At 37.8% G+C, this 16,100-nt stretch overlaps 1 protein-coding gene across 1 annotated transcript in view; it reads right to left on the bottom strand.

Annotated features, from left to right (window-relative positions):
* Positions 1 to 16,100, bottom strand: part of Dlg2 (discs large MAGUK scaffold protein 2) — a 1,821,467-nt gene that overhangs the window by 450,711 nt on the left and 1,354,656 nt on the right. Inside the window, 1 exon segment of the mRNA XM_032895287.1 lies at positions 861 to 1,005. Within this exon segment, the coding sequence (XP_032751178.1) occupies positions 861 to 1,005 (145 nt within the window).

Genomic DNA, 16,100 nt, shown 5'->3' on the forward strand with positions numbered 1-16,100 from the left:
TAAGGTTATGCAGCTTTTAAATTTTCCTCAAGAGAAACATCTAAATCTAAGAAAGATTCAACAACTTGCTTCAGGCGATAGTGTGAATTAATAGTTGGGCCCTGTAGGCATTCCTAGTGCACCCGATCACAATTGAACTCTCAAAGTTTCAAAATCAGCAAGCCAACTCATGTCAACAAAAATATCCATTAGACTTACATAAAAAGTGAATTCTTTCTAAATTTAGTTCCAGAAGACAGAAGAGAGGGCACAATGCCTAATTAGCAGTGAATTTGGTGCGGTCCCCAGAATAGTGATTCATGTTGTTGCCCTATGAGTCCTGCGTCACCCACTGCTACAGACACAAGGATGGATTATTTTCTTGATTTTATAGAATATAACATATTCAGCTAAAGATAAAAGTTATGGCAGTGATTGAAAATGGAGATTTTATCATGCCGAGGGACAATGTTCTTTTGTAGGAGGAAGAGTACGTTTGGCCAACATCTGCTTTTCACTCTGCTGCTACATAGTTCTAAACTAGGGCACAGGACACAATGGCATGAGAAGACTCATGTTCCACGGGATTGAGCGATTATCATATGAAGTGTTGTTCTAACACTATCACCATCACTGTGTTTAAAAAACATATCACTGTCTTTCCAGTAATGGTGGGAGGAACACATCAAGGTGTACCGCCTTCAAAACATAAACTGAGGTCCCATAAAACAACATGGAAATAATAAATAGAATATTTCCCTGACATATTTCCAGAAGTGTGACAAGAGTGAAATTGTAGGCAGAGGTGTAGGTGGCTTTGTGGACTTTCATTTTGTATAACTGGCAGGCTATTAGAGGATGACTCCAAGCATAGTACTTACAGTGAGTAATATCTGGTGGCCCATAAGGATCAGTCATATAAATGGTTGTGGGTTTGCCAACTTTTAGATAAACAACATCAGATGTATTTTTCAATATCGCTACAGCCTCTTCATGCGTAACTTCTTCTAAACTATAGTTATTTACCTGAAAGGGGAGAAAGATCAATATGAATGTTAAACCTATGAAGTGAAAGAAAACCACCATGTAGACAGTATGATATTTGGAAGTATGACCTTATTAAAAGATTGGTTAAAATGTTTAGCATTCTTGATAGAACATACAATTTAAGCTTTAACCAAAGCAGGATAGATATAGTCATCAATGCTATGAAACAAGTCAGCTTTGTCCATCTCTCTAAGGCAGTGACATGGAATAGCATATAGAATGATATTTATAGAAAAAAGTAAATAATATTTTTAAATATTTGCTATAGTTTTTATGACTAAGATATAGTATCTGTCAGGCTGGTTATGCAGCTCAGTGATATAATTAATAATTACTGAGACTGTATGAGAGTCTTGGATGAGTTCCCAGCACTAAGAAATACAAACACAAAAACAATACTGCCAAGAAAAAAAATACACAGGAAGCATTATATAATAGTTGAGATAAACTTTTAAAAAACAAAAATAATCCACATGCTTCCTACTTCATTATATTTCTTTAAGCCAGTGTTACCATGTTGGTCACATTAAGGATAAATATCTATAGGGACTGTCTAGAACACTAACATAATCTAGCATCATGGCTTCTGGTTTTTACAGCTCTGAATGTCTATAACAGTGATTTAAATAATCTCTTGCTAGAGCCTGTTTTGTTTCCTTTCAATATGTTGCTACTATAAATACTGTTGTAGCCCATGAATGCAGAGGTGGTTTAATATACAAAAATCCATCAACATAATCTACCATATAAAAACTGAAAGAAAAAGGAATATATAGTCATGTCATTAGATACTGAAAAATCCTTTGACAAACCTCCAACACTTCTTCGTGCTAAAAGTCTTGGAGAGATCAAGGATATAAGGTTGATATTTAAACAAAATAAAGCCAATATACAGCAAGCCAATGCCCAACATCAAATTAAATGGAGAGGAACTTAAAGCAATTCCACTAAAATTAGGGACGAGACAAGACTGTCCACTCTCTCTGTTTCTTTCCAATATAGTATTTGAAGTACTAACTGGGGCAGTAAGACAACTAAAGGAGTTCAAGGGATGCAACATGGAAGAGAAGAACTAAAGTACCACTACTTGCAGATGACATCATAGTATACATAAGTGACACCCGAAAATCTACCAGAGAACTCTTACAGCTGACAACACCTTCAGGAAAGTGACTGGGTATAAAATTAACTAAAAATTGCCCTTCTTTTATAAAAATCATAAGTGGGCTGAGAAAAAAATTTAGGGATACAACATCCTTCATAATAGCCACAAATAATATAAAGTATCTTGATGTAACTCTAACCAAGCAAATGAAGGAACTTCAAATTTCTGAAGAAAGAAATTTAAGAAGATATCAAAAGATAGAAAGATTTCCCATGCTCATGGATTGGTAGGATTACCCTAGTAAAAATGGCCATTTTACCAAAAAGCAATATATAGATCCATTTCAATTCCCTTAAAATTCCAACACAATTTTTTGTAGACTTTGGAATATCAGTTATCAATTTCACAAGGAAAAACAAAGAAAAAACACAGATAGCTAAAACAATATTATACTATTATACACTAAAAGAAATTCTGGAGGACCCACAATCTCTGATTTCAAACTGTACTACAGAGCAATAGTGATGAAAACTGCATTATGTTAGAACAGAAACAGACAGGCTAATCATTGGAATCAAATCCAAGACCAGAAATAAGCACATATATCTACAGATACTTGATTTTTGACAAAGAATCCAAAATGATACAATAAAAATGGGAGAGCATCTTCAACAATGGTGCTGGTCTAACTGGATGTCTGCATGTAGAAGAATTCAAAAAGATCCCATTTATCACTCTGCACAAAACTAAAGTCCAAATTAATGAAAGACAACAACATAAAACCATAGCCACTAAATCCTATGGAATAGAAAATGGGGAATAGCTTTGAATGCACTCTTACAGGAGACAACTTCCTGAACAGAACACTAGGCACTAAGATCAACAATAAATGGGACCTCATGAAATGGAAAAGCTTCTGTAAGGCAACTGACCCCATTAATAAGACAAATTAGCAGCCTACAGAATGGGAAAAGATCTTTACCAACACTGTATCTGACAGGTGGCTAATTTCCAAAAAATATAAAGACCACAAGAAGTTAGACACCAACAAACCAAATAAACCAGGTGAAAAATGGGGTGCAGATCTCAACAGAGAATTCTCTACATGGAAATCTCTAAGGCCCGACAAGCACTTAAAGACATGTTCAGTGTCTTTAGTCATCAGGGAAATGCAAATCAAAATGACCCTGAGATTCCACCTTAATAGTCATGGTTAAGATAAAAAATTTAATAATACATTCTGTTGAGGATGAGGAGCATAGGGAATACTCTTCCATTGCTGATGGAAGTACAAACTTGTGCAACCACTCTGGGAATTAATTTGATAGTTTCTCAGAAAACTGGCATAGTTCTACCTGAAGACTCAGCTATACCACTGCTGGGCATATGACCAAAAGATGCCTACAACAAGGACATTTGCTCATGGCAAATGTTCATGGCACCTTTATTCATAATAGCCAAAAATTGGAAATAACCCAGATGTCCAACGAGAATGAATGTAGAAAATATGGTTAATTTATATAACAGAATACTCCTCAATTATTAAAAACAAGAAATTTGCAGGCAATTAAATGGAATTTAAAATATCCCAAGTCAGGTAACCCAGACCCAAAAGGACATGCATGGTATGTACTCACTTATAGGTGGTTATTAGCTGTAAAATACAGGATGCCCATACAATCATCCACAGACTCAAAGAAGCTAAATAACAAAGAGGGCCCAAGGGAGGATGCTTGAATCTCACTCAGAAGGGGAAATATAATAGTCAGTCATTGGTGGTTGATGGCGAAAGGGAACTCGGTGGGAGAGAATGGGTTGGAGGATTAGGTATAGGGAAAGTCAGGGAGAGGTGACCAGAAGAGTGAATGGAAGTCATTGAAGACAGGGGTGGGAGGTGAAGGGGTGAAGGGCTAGGATGTGCAAGAAACCTGGGATTGGGGAGGCTCCAAGGACTCTATGAGAGTGACTCTAGTGGAGACTCCTAGCATTGGCAGATATGGAGCCTGAAGAGATCCTCTCCTATAACCAGGCAAGACTTCCATTGGAAAGGATAAAGACAACAACCCACCCACAAAACCTTAGACCCAAACTTTGTCCTGCATACTAGAAGTGCAGTGATAAAGATGGAGCAGAGACTGAAGGAATGGGTAACTGATGACTGGGCTTACTTGAGACCCATCCCATGGGCAAGAGCCACCCTGACACTATTAATGATATTCTGTTATGCTTGCAGGAGCCTAGCACAACTGTCCTCTGACAGAAGCATATGCAGAGACCCACAGCTAAACATTAGACTGAACTCAGGGAGTCTTGTGGAAGAGTTGAGGGAAGGATTAAGGGACCCGGAAGAGATAGGGATTCCACAAGAAGACCAACAGAGCCAACTAACTTGGGTCCTAGGGGGCTCTCAGAGACTAAACCACCAACTAAAGACCTAGGTCTCCTGCTCATATGTAGCAGATATGCAGCTTGGTCTTTATGAAGGTTACCCAACCACCTGAGTTGGGGCTGTCCCTGACTCTCTTGCCTGCCTGTGGGTTCTATTTTCCCAATTGGGCTACCTTGTCTGGTCTCAGTGGGAGAGGATGTGCCAAGTGCTGCAGTGACTTTATGTGCCAGAATAGTCTGGTACCTACGGTTGGCCTCTCCCTTTCTCAGAGAAGCAGAAGGAAGAATGGGGGATGGGGGAAGAACTCTATGAAAGGACACTGGGAGGAGAGGGAGGCCACATTCAGTATATAAAGTAAGTAAGTAAGTAAAGAAAGAAAGAAAGAAAGAAGAGAAAGAAAGAAAGGAAGAAAGAAAAAATAATGTGACAATTATCTAGGTTTACCTAGCCTGAAATTTTTTGGTATAACTCATATACATGACTTGCTAGACTGAATTATAATATAATTCCTACAAGTTTAATATTTATTCTGAATGTTCCCCTTGAAATTGAACCAGTTTACCCTCTTGCCAGCACTGGTCTCTCTCTCTCTCTCTCTCTCTCTCTCTCTCTCTCTCTCTCTCTCTCAGAACCGAATCCAAACCTTGTGCATGTTATGCACATGCTCAGTTACTGGCTACACCTCTAGCTATGATTTGAATGAATCACGTTTCTGCAAGTATTGCCAACAGTGCACTCCTCCTTATTGTTACAAAGGAAGCCTTTATCACGTGTTGTTGTAACTTCATGGCAGGAACATTACACTTGATGTGTGCAGTACTTACTGGTTTTTCACTTAATGCAACCCAAAAGACATCATCAAATGAATAAATGGAAATAAATGTTCAAAATGTATAATTGAAGGTTAGAGTGTATGTAACTGGAATACAGAGTCAGATATAAACTATCCTAAGCAACAGAGAAAACACAAAATGTCACAAAAATGACAAGCGCATGGGAGTGGACTCCAGAGACTGTGAACTGGATCAGATGACAAGTGACATCAGAGTTCTATTTTGACAAGGACTCATTATCTTTTTCTCCAGGGTACAGAAACCATACAGCTTGATTATCAGTGAAAGGTCAGTGTTTATTAAATCAATCTATTACTGCCATTAAAGTGGGGAGTAGATTCTAAAGACTGACTTCATACAACCAAGATAATATTGATGAGAATGGTAATTCAAGCCAATGGTAGATGTAGGCAGTTGAGTTGGAAAGAGGTCACTGGTTGGATAAGTGTTAGTTTAAGATAGTGGCAGCTTGGTTGATTTTTATTTGGTGGCCAAAGAATTGAAGCATTGACATGAATTTTGGTGGTGGAGCAGGGGCTTCATCATATTGGAGATAGAGCACACTGATTAAGTAATAGCACATGCATTTGAGGCTAGACAGATGGCTCCATGGGTAAAAATGCTTGCTGTGAGTCTGGTTCTCCAGAACTCAGATAAAACTGGACACAATAGTTCAAACTTTTGAAATCCCAAAATGAACTATAGACAGATGGGTGGCAGACATAGGAGAATCTTCAGAGGTGTGGGGACAAGCTAGAGTGGTTTACACAGTGACAAACAAATTCTTTCTCAAACATGGTAAAAGGACAAGGAACAATCACTTAAGTTTGTTCTCGGATGTCCAAATGCATGCTGTTGCATGAACATGCCTAAAGCAAAACACATGAATAAGATACACACACACACACACACACACACACACACACACACACACACACACACACACACACACACACATAGTCACTGGGCTTCCTTTTACATGGACTGAGATTTGAGCTCTTTGTCTTGGTGATGCCAAGCTCTGTTTCTTTCAAAATCCTATTTAGCTTTCTAGTTTCAATTCTGTCACCTATCAAATGGAAACAGCAACGGTTCCTGTCTTGAAGGGTTTCTTCAGTGTATGCTGGCCTTAATGTTGGTTCTTAACCTTGGAACTCTTTATGGCCACCATCTACCTTGCTTCCCAGGAAACAGGATTTCATGGCAAAATTTTCTTGCTGATCACTTTTCTGCAAACATCTGTGAACTGATGGGCTTAATTAGGGTTCTTCTGATGAAGCTTCTGTATGATCTTTTTAAAAAGAAAAGTAGAATAGTGTGGGATCCGGTCCCAAATGTGTTTTTTGTGCTGAAGTCTTCAAAATTGTTTTTTCACAAAGTGGGTTTGTTTGGGTTAATTATGTGTATGCATTATACTATGAACTTTCAACATAAAGGGCCTGCAGCTGGAGATGATAGTATGTAGAGAGAAGAGACATTGCGTTGATTGGTTAGCTGCTCCACTCATTGTTTTTCATTGTCTTTTGATTTTTTTCCTTTAATTATACATCAAGTATTTGACTATTGTGGTGAACACTGACTAACTGGCCTGGTTTCAGGGAAGAAAGCAATGCATGTTTGAGCAAGATGCTGTCCGTGGGAATCACTTCACAGAGGGGCATATATGCAGCCTTGGCTAATACTTGCAACAGTAAAGAGGACTGAGGTCAAGAGCAAGAAGCTGGAGGTAAGATGACTCATTCTCTCAACAGATGAGAGGGTGGCAACACAGCTGACGACAGAGGTGCTGGGGACCTACAGGAAGGGGACCTGAACAGTTGTGTAGAAAATCAAATCAGTGTGAGTATCTACATCGAGGTGTAAAAGTAAGGGGTTAGAGGGTAGGAGAAACAGGAATGAGCAGGAATCTCTGATATGGAGACTGTGGATGAATAACTGAGTTTTCATTTTCATGCAAGACTACTCATGTCTGGTGAACAGGATGGGGCGATGATTAGGAAAGTAGTATCTTAAAAGATAGTATAAGGAAATATGTGATTCAGAAACACTGGAGAAAAATCCTAAGCTTAAGTGTTAACTTTTAAAAAGGAGACAAAGTAGTTGGTTATTAGATCATGAAATAAATTAAAAAGATCAACCCAATGCAGTAATATCAATGATATGAAAATAAAACTATTTAATCTTATGACAGAAACCTCTACAGTATATTGAAATAAGCTGTTGATAATAAAATTTCTTCTGAAATAATAAATCTTAATAAATAGGGAAGATGAGGGTATGCTTATCTTTGGTTAAACAATATTTTCTTTGTTTTAATGTTTTCAACAGTAAATATGCATCAGTATTTTTACAAAAAGATTAATTTTACTTGGGGAAAACAATGAAAAAGCAACTTAAATAAAGAAGAATGGAAGCTAAGTAGGGAGACCAAGGACTGTATGCTGTTTGTCTCTAAGGCTGCCTTCTTTCTGCTACCATTAAGAATAAATTCATTCAATCTAAATTTGAATTGAGTCTAAGTCTCTGCATCACAGCATAAGGCAATCTCAGGAGTGACCTGAAACTGTGCAACAAAGAGGGCTGCCTCTTATGTGCAATTTAAATTGATCAGAAACACTAACCATGTGTTAAACTTAATTATATCTGAGTATTTCCAGGAATGGAGGACCTATGCAATTCTTTTTGTGTTGTGTATGGTGTTACTTTATTAAAAGGATTCATGGTTAAATACATTTGTAGACCACAGTGTTGAAGCCTAAAAGTTTCTCTGGTGATTTTGAGAATGACTAGATTGGTTTCAGTTTTTTGTTTCATGATTTTTTTCTTTTGTTGAGTCACCCAATCCATTTACTAGGAATTCCATGTTTCAACTGAAGTCAATGCTTGTGTTTATTTGGGCATTTGTGTTTGTGAGGAAGGAATAATACCATGAACTTGCAGAAACTCTGTATAAAAGAAATGCTATACAGATAGAAACGAGATAATCATAGTCATACACTGAGCTGCTGCTGAGCCTGCTTCTAGAAATAGCTTCTTCCTGGTGGAGGCTGCTGTCACCCCTACTGTGCTCAACCCTACTCCTGCAGTATCTCTTCTTACCTTTATCTGCCCTTAATGTTTTAAAAAGGAATGACAAAATTATATTCTTTTTCTTTTGCATTCTTGCACATGAATCATTATAAGTACCTGACACTTAACGAGGGTTGAAATGAGCTAAATATGCTATAAAATAATAATTGTGCTATATCCAACAGGATCAAAAGACCCTAGTTTATGGAAAGAGTGGGGCAGCTGTGCTGAGTTCTGATTTCTGCTTCCATTTGCATTAATCAGAGAGGGAAAGAAGAGGTGTGAAGGTCATTCAAGCAACTGCATTGGATGTTCGGTTTGGGCTGCGTAGGGATATAAAGAAAAAAACCCCTCAGATGGAAGGAGAGCCCTGGGTCACCCTAGCTTCTAAGACACAGTCACAGCTCCAGCTGAATGAATTTTCTTCTCCCAGAAATCATTCATATATTTGTTTTTTGTTGCTATTTTACTTTTATTGGATATTATTTGAATTTATATTTCAAATGTAATCCCCTTTCCCCAACTCCTATGCCCCTTCCCCTGCTTCTATGAAGATGTTCCCACTCCCACCCACCTACTCCCACATCAACACCCTAGCATTCCCTTACACTGGGAAAATGACCCTTCATAGGACAAAGGACTTCTCCTATTGATGTCAGACAATGCCATCCTCTGCTACACATGTGGTTGGAGTGATGGGTTACTCCACATGTACTCTTTTATTGGTTGTTTAGTCCCTGGGAGCTCTGGGGTGGAGGGTCTGGTTGATTGATATTGTTGATCTTCCCATGGGGTTGCAAACCCCTTCACCTCCTTCAACCCTTTCTCTAACTCCTCCATTGGGTTCCCCATGCTCAGTCCGATGGTTAGCTGCAAGCAGCTTTATCTGTATCAGTAATACTCTGCCAGAGCCTCTCAGAAGATATCCATATCAGGCTCCTGTCAGCAAGCACTTCTTGGCATCAGCCATAGTGACTGGGTTTGGTGGCTGCATATGGGATGGATCTCCAGGTGGGGCAGTCTCTGGAAGGTCTTTCCTCCAGTCTCTGTTCCATACTTTGTCCCTGTATTTCCTCCTGTGAGTGTTTTGTTCCCCCTTCTAAGAAGGAATGAAACATCCACATTTTGGTCTTTCTTGTTCTTGAGCCTCATTCATAAGGTCTGTGAATTATGTCTTGGGTATTCTGAGTTTTGAGCTAATATTCACTTATCAGTGAGTTCATACCATGTGTATTTTTTGTGACTGGGTTATCTCACTCAAGATCATATTTTCTAGTTCCATTCATTTGCCTAAGAATTTTCATGAAATCATTGTTTTTTAATAGCTGAGTAATACTCCACTGTGTAAATGTACTGCATTTTCTGTATCCATTCCTCTGTTGAAGTACATCTGGGTTCTTTCCAGATCCTGGCTATTATAAATAAGGGTGCTATGAATATAGTGGAGCATGTGTTCTTGATATATGTTGGAGCATCTTTTGGGTATATGCACAGTAGTGGTATAGCTGGGTTCTCAGGTAGTGCAATGTTCAATTTTCTGAGGAACCGCCAGACTGATTTCCAGAGTGGTTGTACCAGCTTGCAATCCCACCAATAATGGAGGAGTGTTCCTCTTTCTCTACATCCCCATTAGCATCTGCTGTCACCTGAGTTTTGGATCTTAGTCATTTTGACTGGTATGAGGTAGAATATCAGGGTTGTTTTGATTTGCATTTCCCTGATGACTAAAAATGTTGAACATTTCTTTAGGTGCTTCATAGCCATTAGAGATTCCCATGTTGAGAATTCTATGTTTAGTTCTGTACCTCATTTTTTACTTGGTTTATTTAGTTTGTTGGTGTCTAACTAGGAGTTTTTATATACTTTCTCACCTTTTAGTTTGATGTTGGCTACTGGTTTGCTCTATATTGCTTTTACTATGTTTAGGTATGTGCCTTGAATTCCTGATCTTTCCAAGATTTTTACCATGAAGGGGTGTTGAATTTTGTCAAATGCTTTTTCAACATCTATGAGATGATCTTGAGTTTTTTTCCTTGAATTTCTTTATATAGTGGATTATGTTGAGGGATTTCCATATACTGAACCATCCCTGCATCCCTGGGATGAAACCTACTTGATCATGATGAATGATCGTTTTGATGTGTTCTTGGATTTGGTTTGGGAGAATTTTATTGAGTATTTTGCATCAATCTTCATGAAGGAAATTTGTTTGAAGTTTTCTTTCTTTGTAGGGTGTTTATGTGGTTTGTGTATAAGTGTAATTGTGGCTTCAAAGAACAAATTGGCTAGTGTTCCTTCTGTTTCTATTTTGTGGAATAGTGTGGACAGTATTGGTATGAGGTCTTCTATCAAGGTCTCATAGAATCCCGCACTAAACCCATCTGGTCCTGGGCTCTTTTTGGTCGGGAGACTTTTAATGGCTGCTTCTATTTCTTTAAGGGTTATGGGACTGTTTTGGTGGTTTATCTGATCCTGATTAGACTTTGGTACCTGGTACCTGTCTAGAAAATTGCCCATTTCATCAAGATGTCCAGTTTTGTAGTAGGATCCGATGATTTTTCTAAAATTTCCTCAGTTTCTGCTGTTATATCTCCCTTTTTATTTCTGATTTAGTGAATTTGGATACTGTCTCTGTGCCATCTAGTTAGTCTAGCTAAGGGTCATCTATATTGTTGATTTTCTCAAAGAACCAGCTCCTGGTTTTGTTGATTCTTTGTATAGTCCTTTTTGTTTCTACTTGGTTGATTTCAGCCCTGAGTTTGATTATTTCCTTCTGTCTAACTAATCCTCTTGGGTATGTTTACTACTTTTTGTCCTAGAGCTTTCAGGTGTGCTGTCAAACTGTTAGTGTATACTCTTAGTGCCTCTAAAAACAAAACAAAACACAAAACAAAACAAAACTAGAAAGAGTATGTATAGTTTTCCTCTTAGCACTGCTTTCATTGTGCCCTATAAATTTGCATATGTTGTACCTTACTTTCCCTTATATTCTAAAAAGTCTTTAATTTCTTTCTTTACTTTTCTTTCTTGATCAAGTTATGATTGAGTAGAGCGTTGGTCAGCTTCCATGTGTCCTCGGGCTTTCCGTTGTTTTGGTTGTTTTTGAAGACCAGCCTTATTCCATGGTAATCTGATAGGATGCATGGGATTATTTCAATCTTATATCTGTTGAGGCCTGTTTTTTCTTTTTTGACCAATTATGTGATCAATTTTTGAGAAGGTATCATGAGGTGCTAAAAAGAATGTATATTCTTTCGTTTTAGGATGAAATGTTCTATAGATATCTGTTAAATCTATTTGGCTCATAACTTCTGTTAGTTTCACTGCATTTCTGTTTAGCTTCTGTTTCTATGATCTGTCCATTGATGAGAGCGGGGTGTTGACATCGCCCACTATTATTGTGTGTGGTGCAGTGTATGCTTTGAGCTTTAGTAAAATTTCTTTTCTGAATGTGGGTGCCCTTGCATTTGGAGCACAAATGTTCAGAATTGAGAGTTCATCATGGTAGAATTTTCCTTTGATGAGTATGAAGTGCCCTTATCCTTTTTGATAACTTTTGGTTGAAAGTTGATTTTATTCAATATTAGAATGGCTAATCCGGCTTGTTTATTGGGACTATTTACTTAGAAAATTTTTTCCAGTTTTTTACTCTGAGGTAGTATCTGTCTTTGTCACTGAAGTGTGTTTCATTTATACAGCAAAATGCTGGGTCCTGTTTACATATCCAGTCTGTTAGTCTATATCTTTTTATTGGGAAATTGAGTCTATTGATGTTGCAACATATTAAGGAATTGTGATTCTTATTTCATGTTATTTTTGTTGTTGGAGGTGGAATTATGTTTGTGTGGCTATCTTCTTGTTGGGTTTGTTGGGTTACTTTCTTGCTTTTTCTAGGGTGTAGTTTCCCTCCTTGTGTTGGAGTTTTCATCTATCATCCTTTGTAGGGCAGGGTTTGTGGAAAGGTATTGTGTAAATTTGGTTTTGTTATGGAATATCTTGGTTTCTCCATCTATATTAATTGAGAGTTTTGCTAGATATGGTAGCCTGGCTGGCATTTTTGTTCTCTTAGGGTCTGTTTGACATCTGCATGGGATCTTCTGTCTTTCATAGTCTCTGGTCAGAAGTTCTGGGGTAATTCTTATAGATCTGCCTTTATATGTTACTTGGCCTTTTTCTGTTACTGCTTTTAATATTCTTTCTTTTGTGCATTTGGCTTTTTGATTATAATGTAACAGAAGAAGTTTCTTTTCTGGTCTATTTGGAATTCTGTAGGCTTCTTGATTGTTCATGGACACCTCTGTTTTTAGGTTAGGGAAGTTTTCTTCTATAATTTTGTTGAAGATATTTATTGGCCCTTTAATTTGGGAATCTTAGCTCTCTTTTCAATCTATTATCCTTAGGTTTGGTCTTCTCCTTGTATCCCAGATTTCCTGGATGTTTCGTGTAAGGAGTCTTTTGCATTTTGCAGGGTCTTTGACTATTCTGTCAATGTTTTCTATAATATCTTCTGCCCCTGAGATTTTCTCTATCTCTTGTATTCTGTTGGTGATGCTTGCATCTATGACTCCTGATCTCTTTCCTAGGTTTTATATCTCTAGGGTTGTCTCTCTTTTTTTAATATCTTTATTGTTTCTATTTCCATTTTATATGCTGGATGGTTTTGTTAAATTCCTTCATCTGTTTGGTTGTGTTTTCCTGTAACTCTTTAATGGATTTTGTGTTTCCTCTTAAAGGCTTCTGCTTGTTTTCCCATCTTCTCCTATATTTCTTTAAGGGAGTTATTTATGTTCTTCTTACAATCCTCCGTCATCTTCATGAGATCTGATTTTAAAGCAATATCTTGTTTTTCTGGTGTGTTAGGGTATCCAGGACTTTTTGTATTGGCAGAACTGCATTCTGATGATGCCAAGTAGCCTTGGTTTCTGTTGCTTCGGTTCTTGTGTTTTCTTCTCGCCATCTGCTTATCTCCGATGTTAGTTGGTCTTGCTGTCTCTGATTGGAGCTTGTCCCTCTGTTGGGCCTGCAAGCCTGTGATCTTAGGTGTGAGAGCATTCCTGGGGGATCTGATCTCTCTGGCCAGGATTTGGGTCCGGAGTGTTGTGGGACAACCTTAGCTCTGGGCACAGATAGAGACCGGAAGGATCCTGTCCCAGGCTGCTCCGTGGTTCCTATGCCCTGTGCAACCTGGTGGGTCTTTCTTTGGACAGCTTTTGGAGGAAAAAATGGAGTCTCTTTGGGTCCTCTTTTGGACAGTTGTTGGAGGAAAAATGAAGACTCTTTCGGTCCCTCTTTGGACAGTTGTTGGAGAAAAAAATGGGGTCTTACCTGTGGGCTTAGGAGTGAGAGCACTCCTGGGAGACCAGCTCTCTCTGGGCAGGATTTAGGTCCAGAGGGCTATGGGACAGCCTTAGCTCCCATTCATACATTTCTTACTCTTTCCTTTCATTGACTGAAGCTTCCTCCATAGTACTGGTCACCTAAAGGATATGGCAGTGTGAAACCCAGGGCAAATCATGAGGTACAGGAAGCTCTTCCATCAATATTAACCACATTATGGTTATTTCTTGTATTGTGTAGAATATATGAACACAATGTCTGGGTTTTTATTTATTTATTTATTTATTTATTTATTTATTTTTGTTTTAATATTTTGTTTTTGTTTTGTGTTTTGCTAACTTGATACACACTAGAGTCATTTGATAAAAGGAAATATCAGTTGAGAGATTGGCCTGTAGACATGTCTACATGGGGCATTTTCTTGATTAATCATTAATGTGGGAGGGCCCAGTCCACTGAGAATGGTGTTACCTTTTTGACTGTGGTCCTGGATTATATGATAAAGCAGGTAAAGAAAAGTCACAAGGAGCAAGCTAGTAAGTAGCATATTCCTCTATGTTCTCTGCGTCTCTTCTCTATGTTCTTCTCTTCTCATGTACGACTTCAAGTTCGTACCATGCTTGACTTCCCTCTGGGGTGGAGTGTAATATGAGCAATGTAAGGTGGTTGCAAAGCGAAGTAAACCCTTCCACTCTATGCTGTTTTAGATTCTGGATTTATTACAGCAATAGGAACACACACATACACACACACACACACACACACACACACACACACTTAAAGATACTTGCATGTAGTAGAGGCAACTTTTCTGCTTTACTAGTGGGGTGTGCTATTGAAATAATTTTGGTACTGGGCATATGGCTCAGTGGTACAAAACTTGATTTCTCTATACAAATCCCTGTGTTCAACTCTTATCACTACAAAACAAAAAGGAAATCAAATCAGTAGTTAAATTTTACAAAACTAGTGAGCAGTATAAGGAGAGGCTAAAACTATTAAAAGTGATAGATCAGTATTAGTGCTTGAGAGGGCTCAGGTAGGGTTAGGTCAAGGTCAGATTGGTTCTGTCCTAGGTCCCATGAGAGAATCATTTAGAAAATAAAATCCAAATGAATATAGTCTTATGTCAGAGAGGTTCTTATTTATTTGGGATGGATTGAGGACTGGGTATTTATTATGCTCAGAAGCTAACCATCAGATTCTTGTGTACAAATGGGATTGAGAACTAGAGACATTGAATAAATGGGTGAAAGGAATAGGGCTTCAGGGAACCATGCTGTAGGTCTGCATCCATTTTCCCAATTTACTAGTTATACAGTTTTGGGTATTTTCTGCCTCCAATTGACAATAGTGTGGCAAATGTGCTGAGTATCTACTAAGGGCAAGTGTGAGCAGTGCATGCTTATACACAATTTGACCTGTAGAAGCATAAGTGGGTTGCTGATCAAAGGACTACAGCCTATCTAAGGTGGATTACCACCATCAGTGAATGTCCTATTTCTCACTCAGATAATTTCCATATATTTGCATTGTCTTTAGTATGATGTCAATTTTTACTGACGTTTAAATTTAACCATCAAAAGTTAACCAGTTTAAGTCCTTACAACCAACATTCATTCAGAAAAAGAGTATTATTTTTCCTATTCCCCAAAACTATTTTTCTGTCTTTACCACATCTTTAGCATAGGAATAAAACAAAAGGCTTCTTACACATCTCAGAGTATGTTCCACTGAATTCTAGTTGTGAGTGTTTTATAAGTATCATTTTAATAAGAGTATTTCATGATAAATAAGGTTGAAAAGTATAGAGTTAGAAAAAGCATGTCTTTAGCTGTGTACTTCAAAGATCTTTGCAATGAGTGCTTTTTATATGTTGATTTTCAATTTATAATATCATTTTATATGTTCATTTCTTCCATTTTAATATCCTTTTTATACATTTAGAAGTAGCCTCAATAGAGTTGCATACACGTTTCAGAATTTCCCAGCCTTCTATGGCTTTAGAGTCCTTTAATAAGACATAGTAGGAATGATACTAGTATTTAAAAACACATATTGGGGAATGATAATCTAAAGCAGTGATACTATGGTACAAATCAAGATAAGTGAACAAAGATACTCCTGGCTTGCCTACAGTGACTTGGTAGATTAGGGTCTGCCCATGACTAATACACAGCTCTTCAAAGGCTGAGTCCAGTGTTTTTCCACTTGTCTTGTATGCATTTATCATCCTCCCTTCCCTTACGACTTCCCTTTTAAGGAAAGGAGAGATGAATTCATTTTCTGCAAAAGTGTATAAATTCTCTTACTGACATTTTTTCTTTAAATGTCAAGTAGA

Source organism: Rattus rattus, chromosome 2 (genome assembly GCF_011064425.1).
Source record: "Rattus rattus isolate New Zealand chromosome 2, Rrattus_CSIRO_v1, whole genome shotgun sequence".
Taxonomy (NCBI): Eukaryota; Metazoa; Chordata; class Mammalia; order Rodentia; family Muridae; genus Rattus; species Rattus rattus.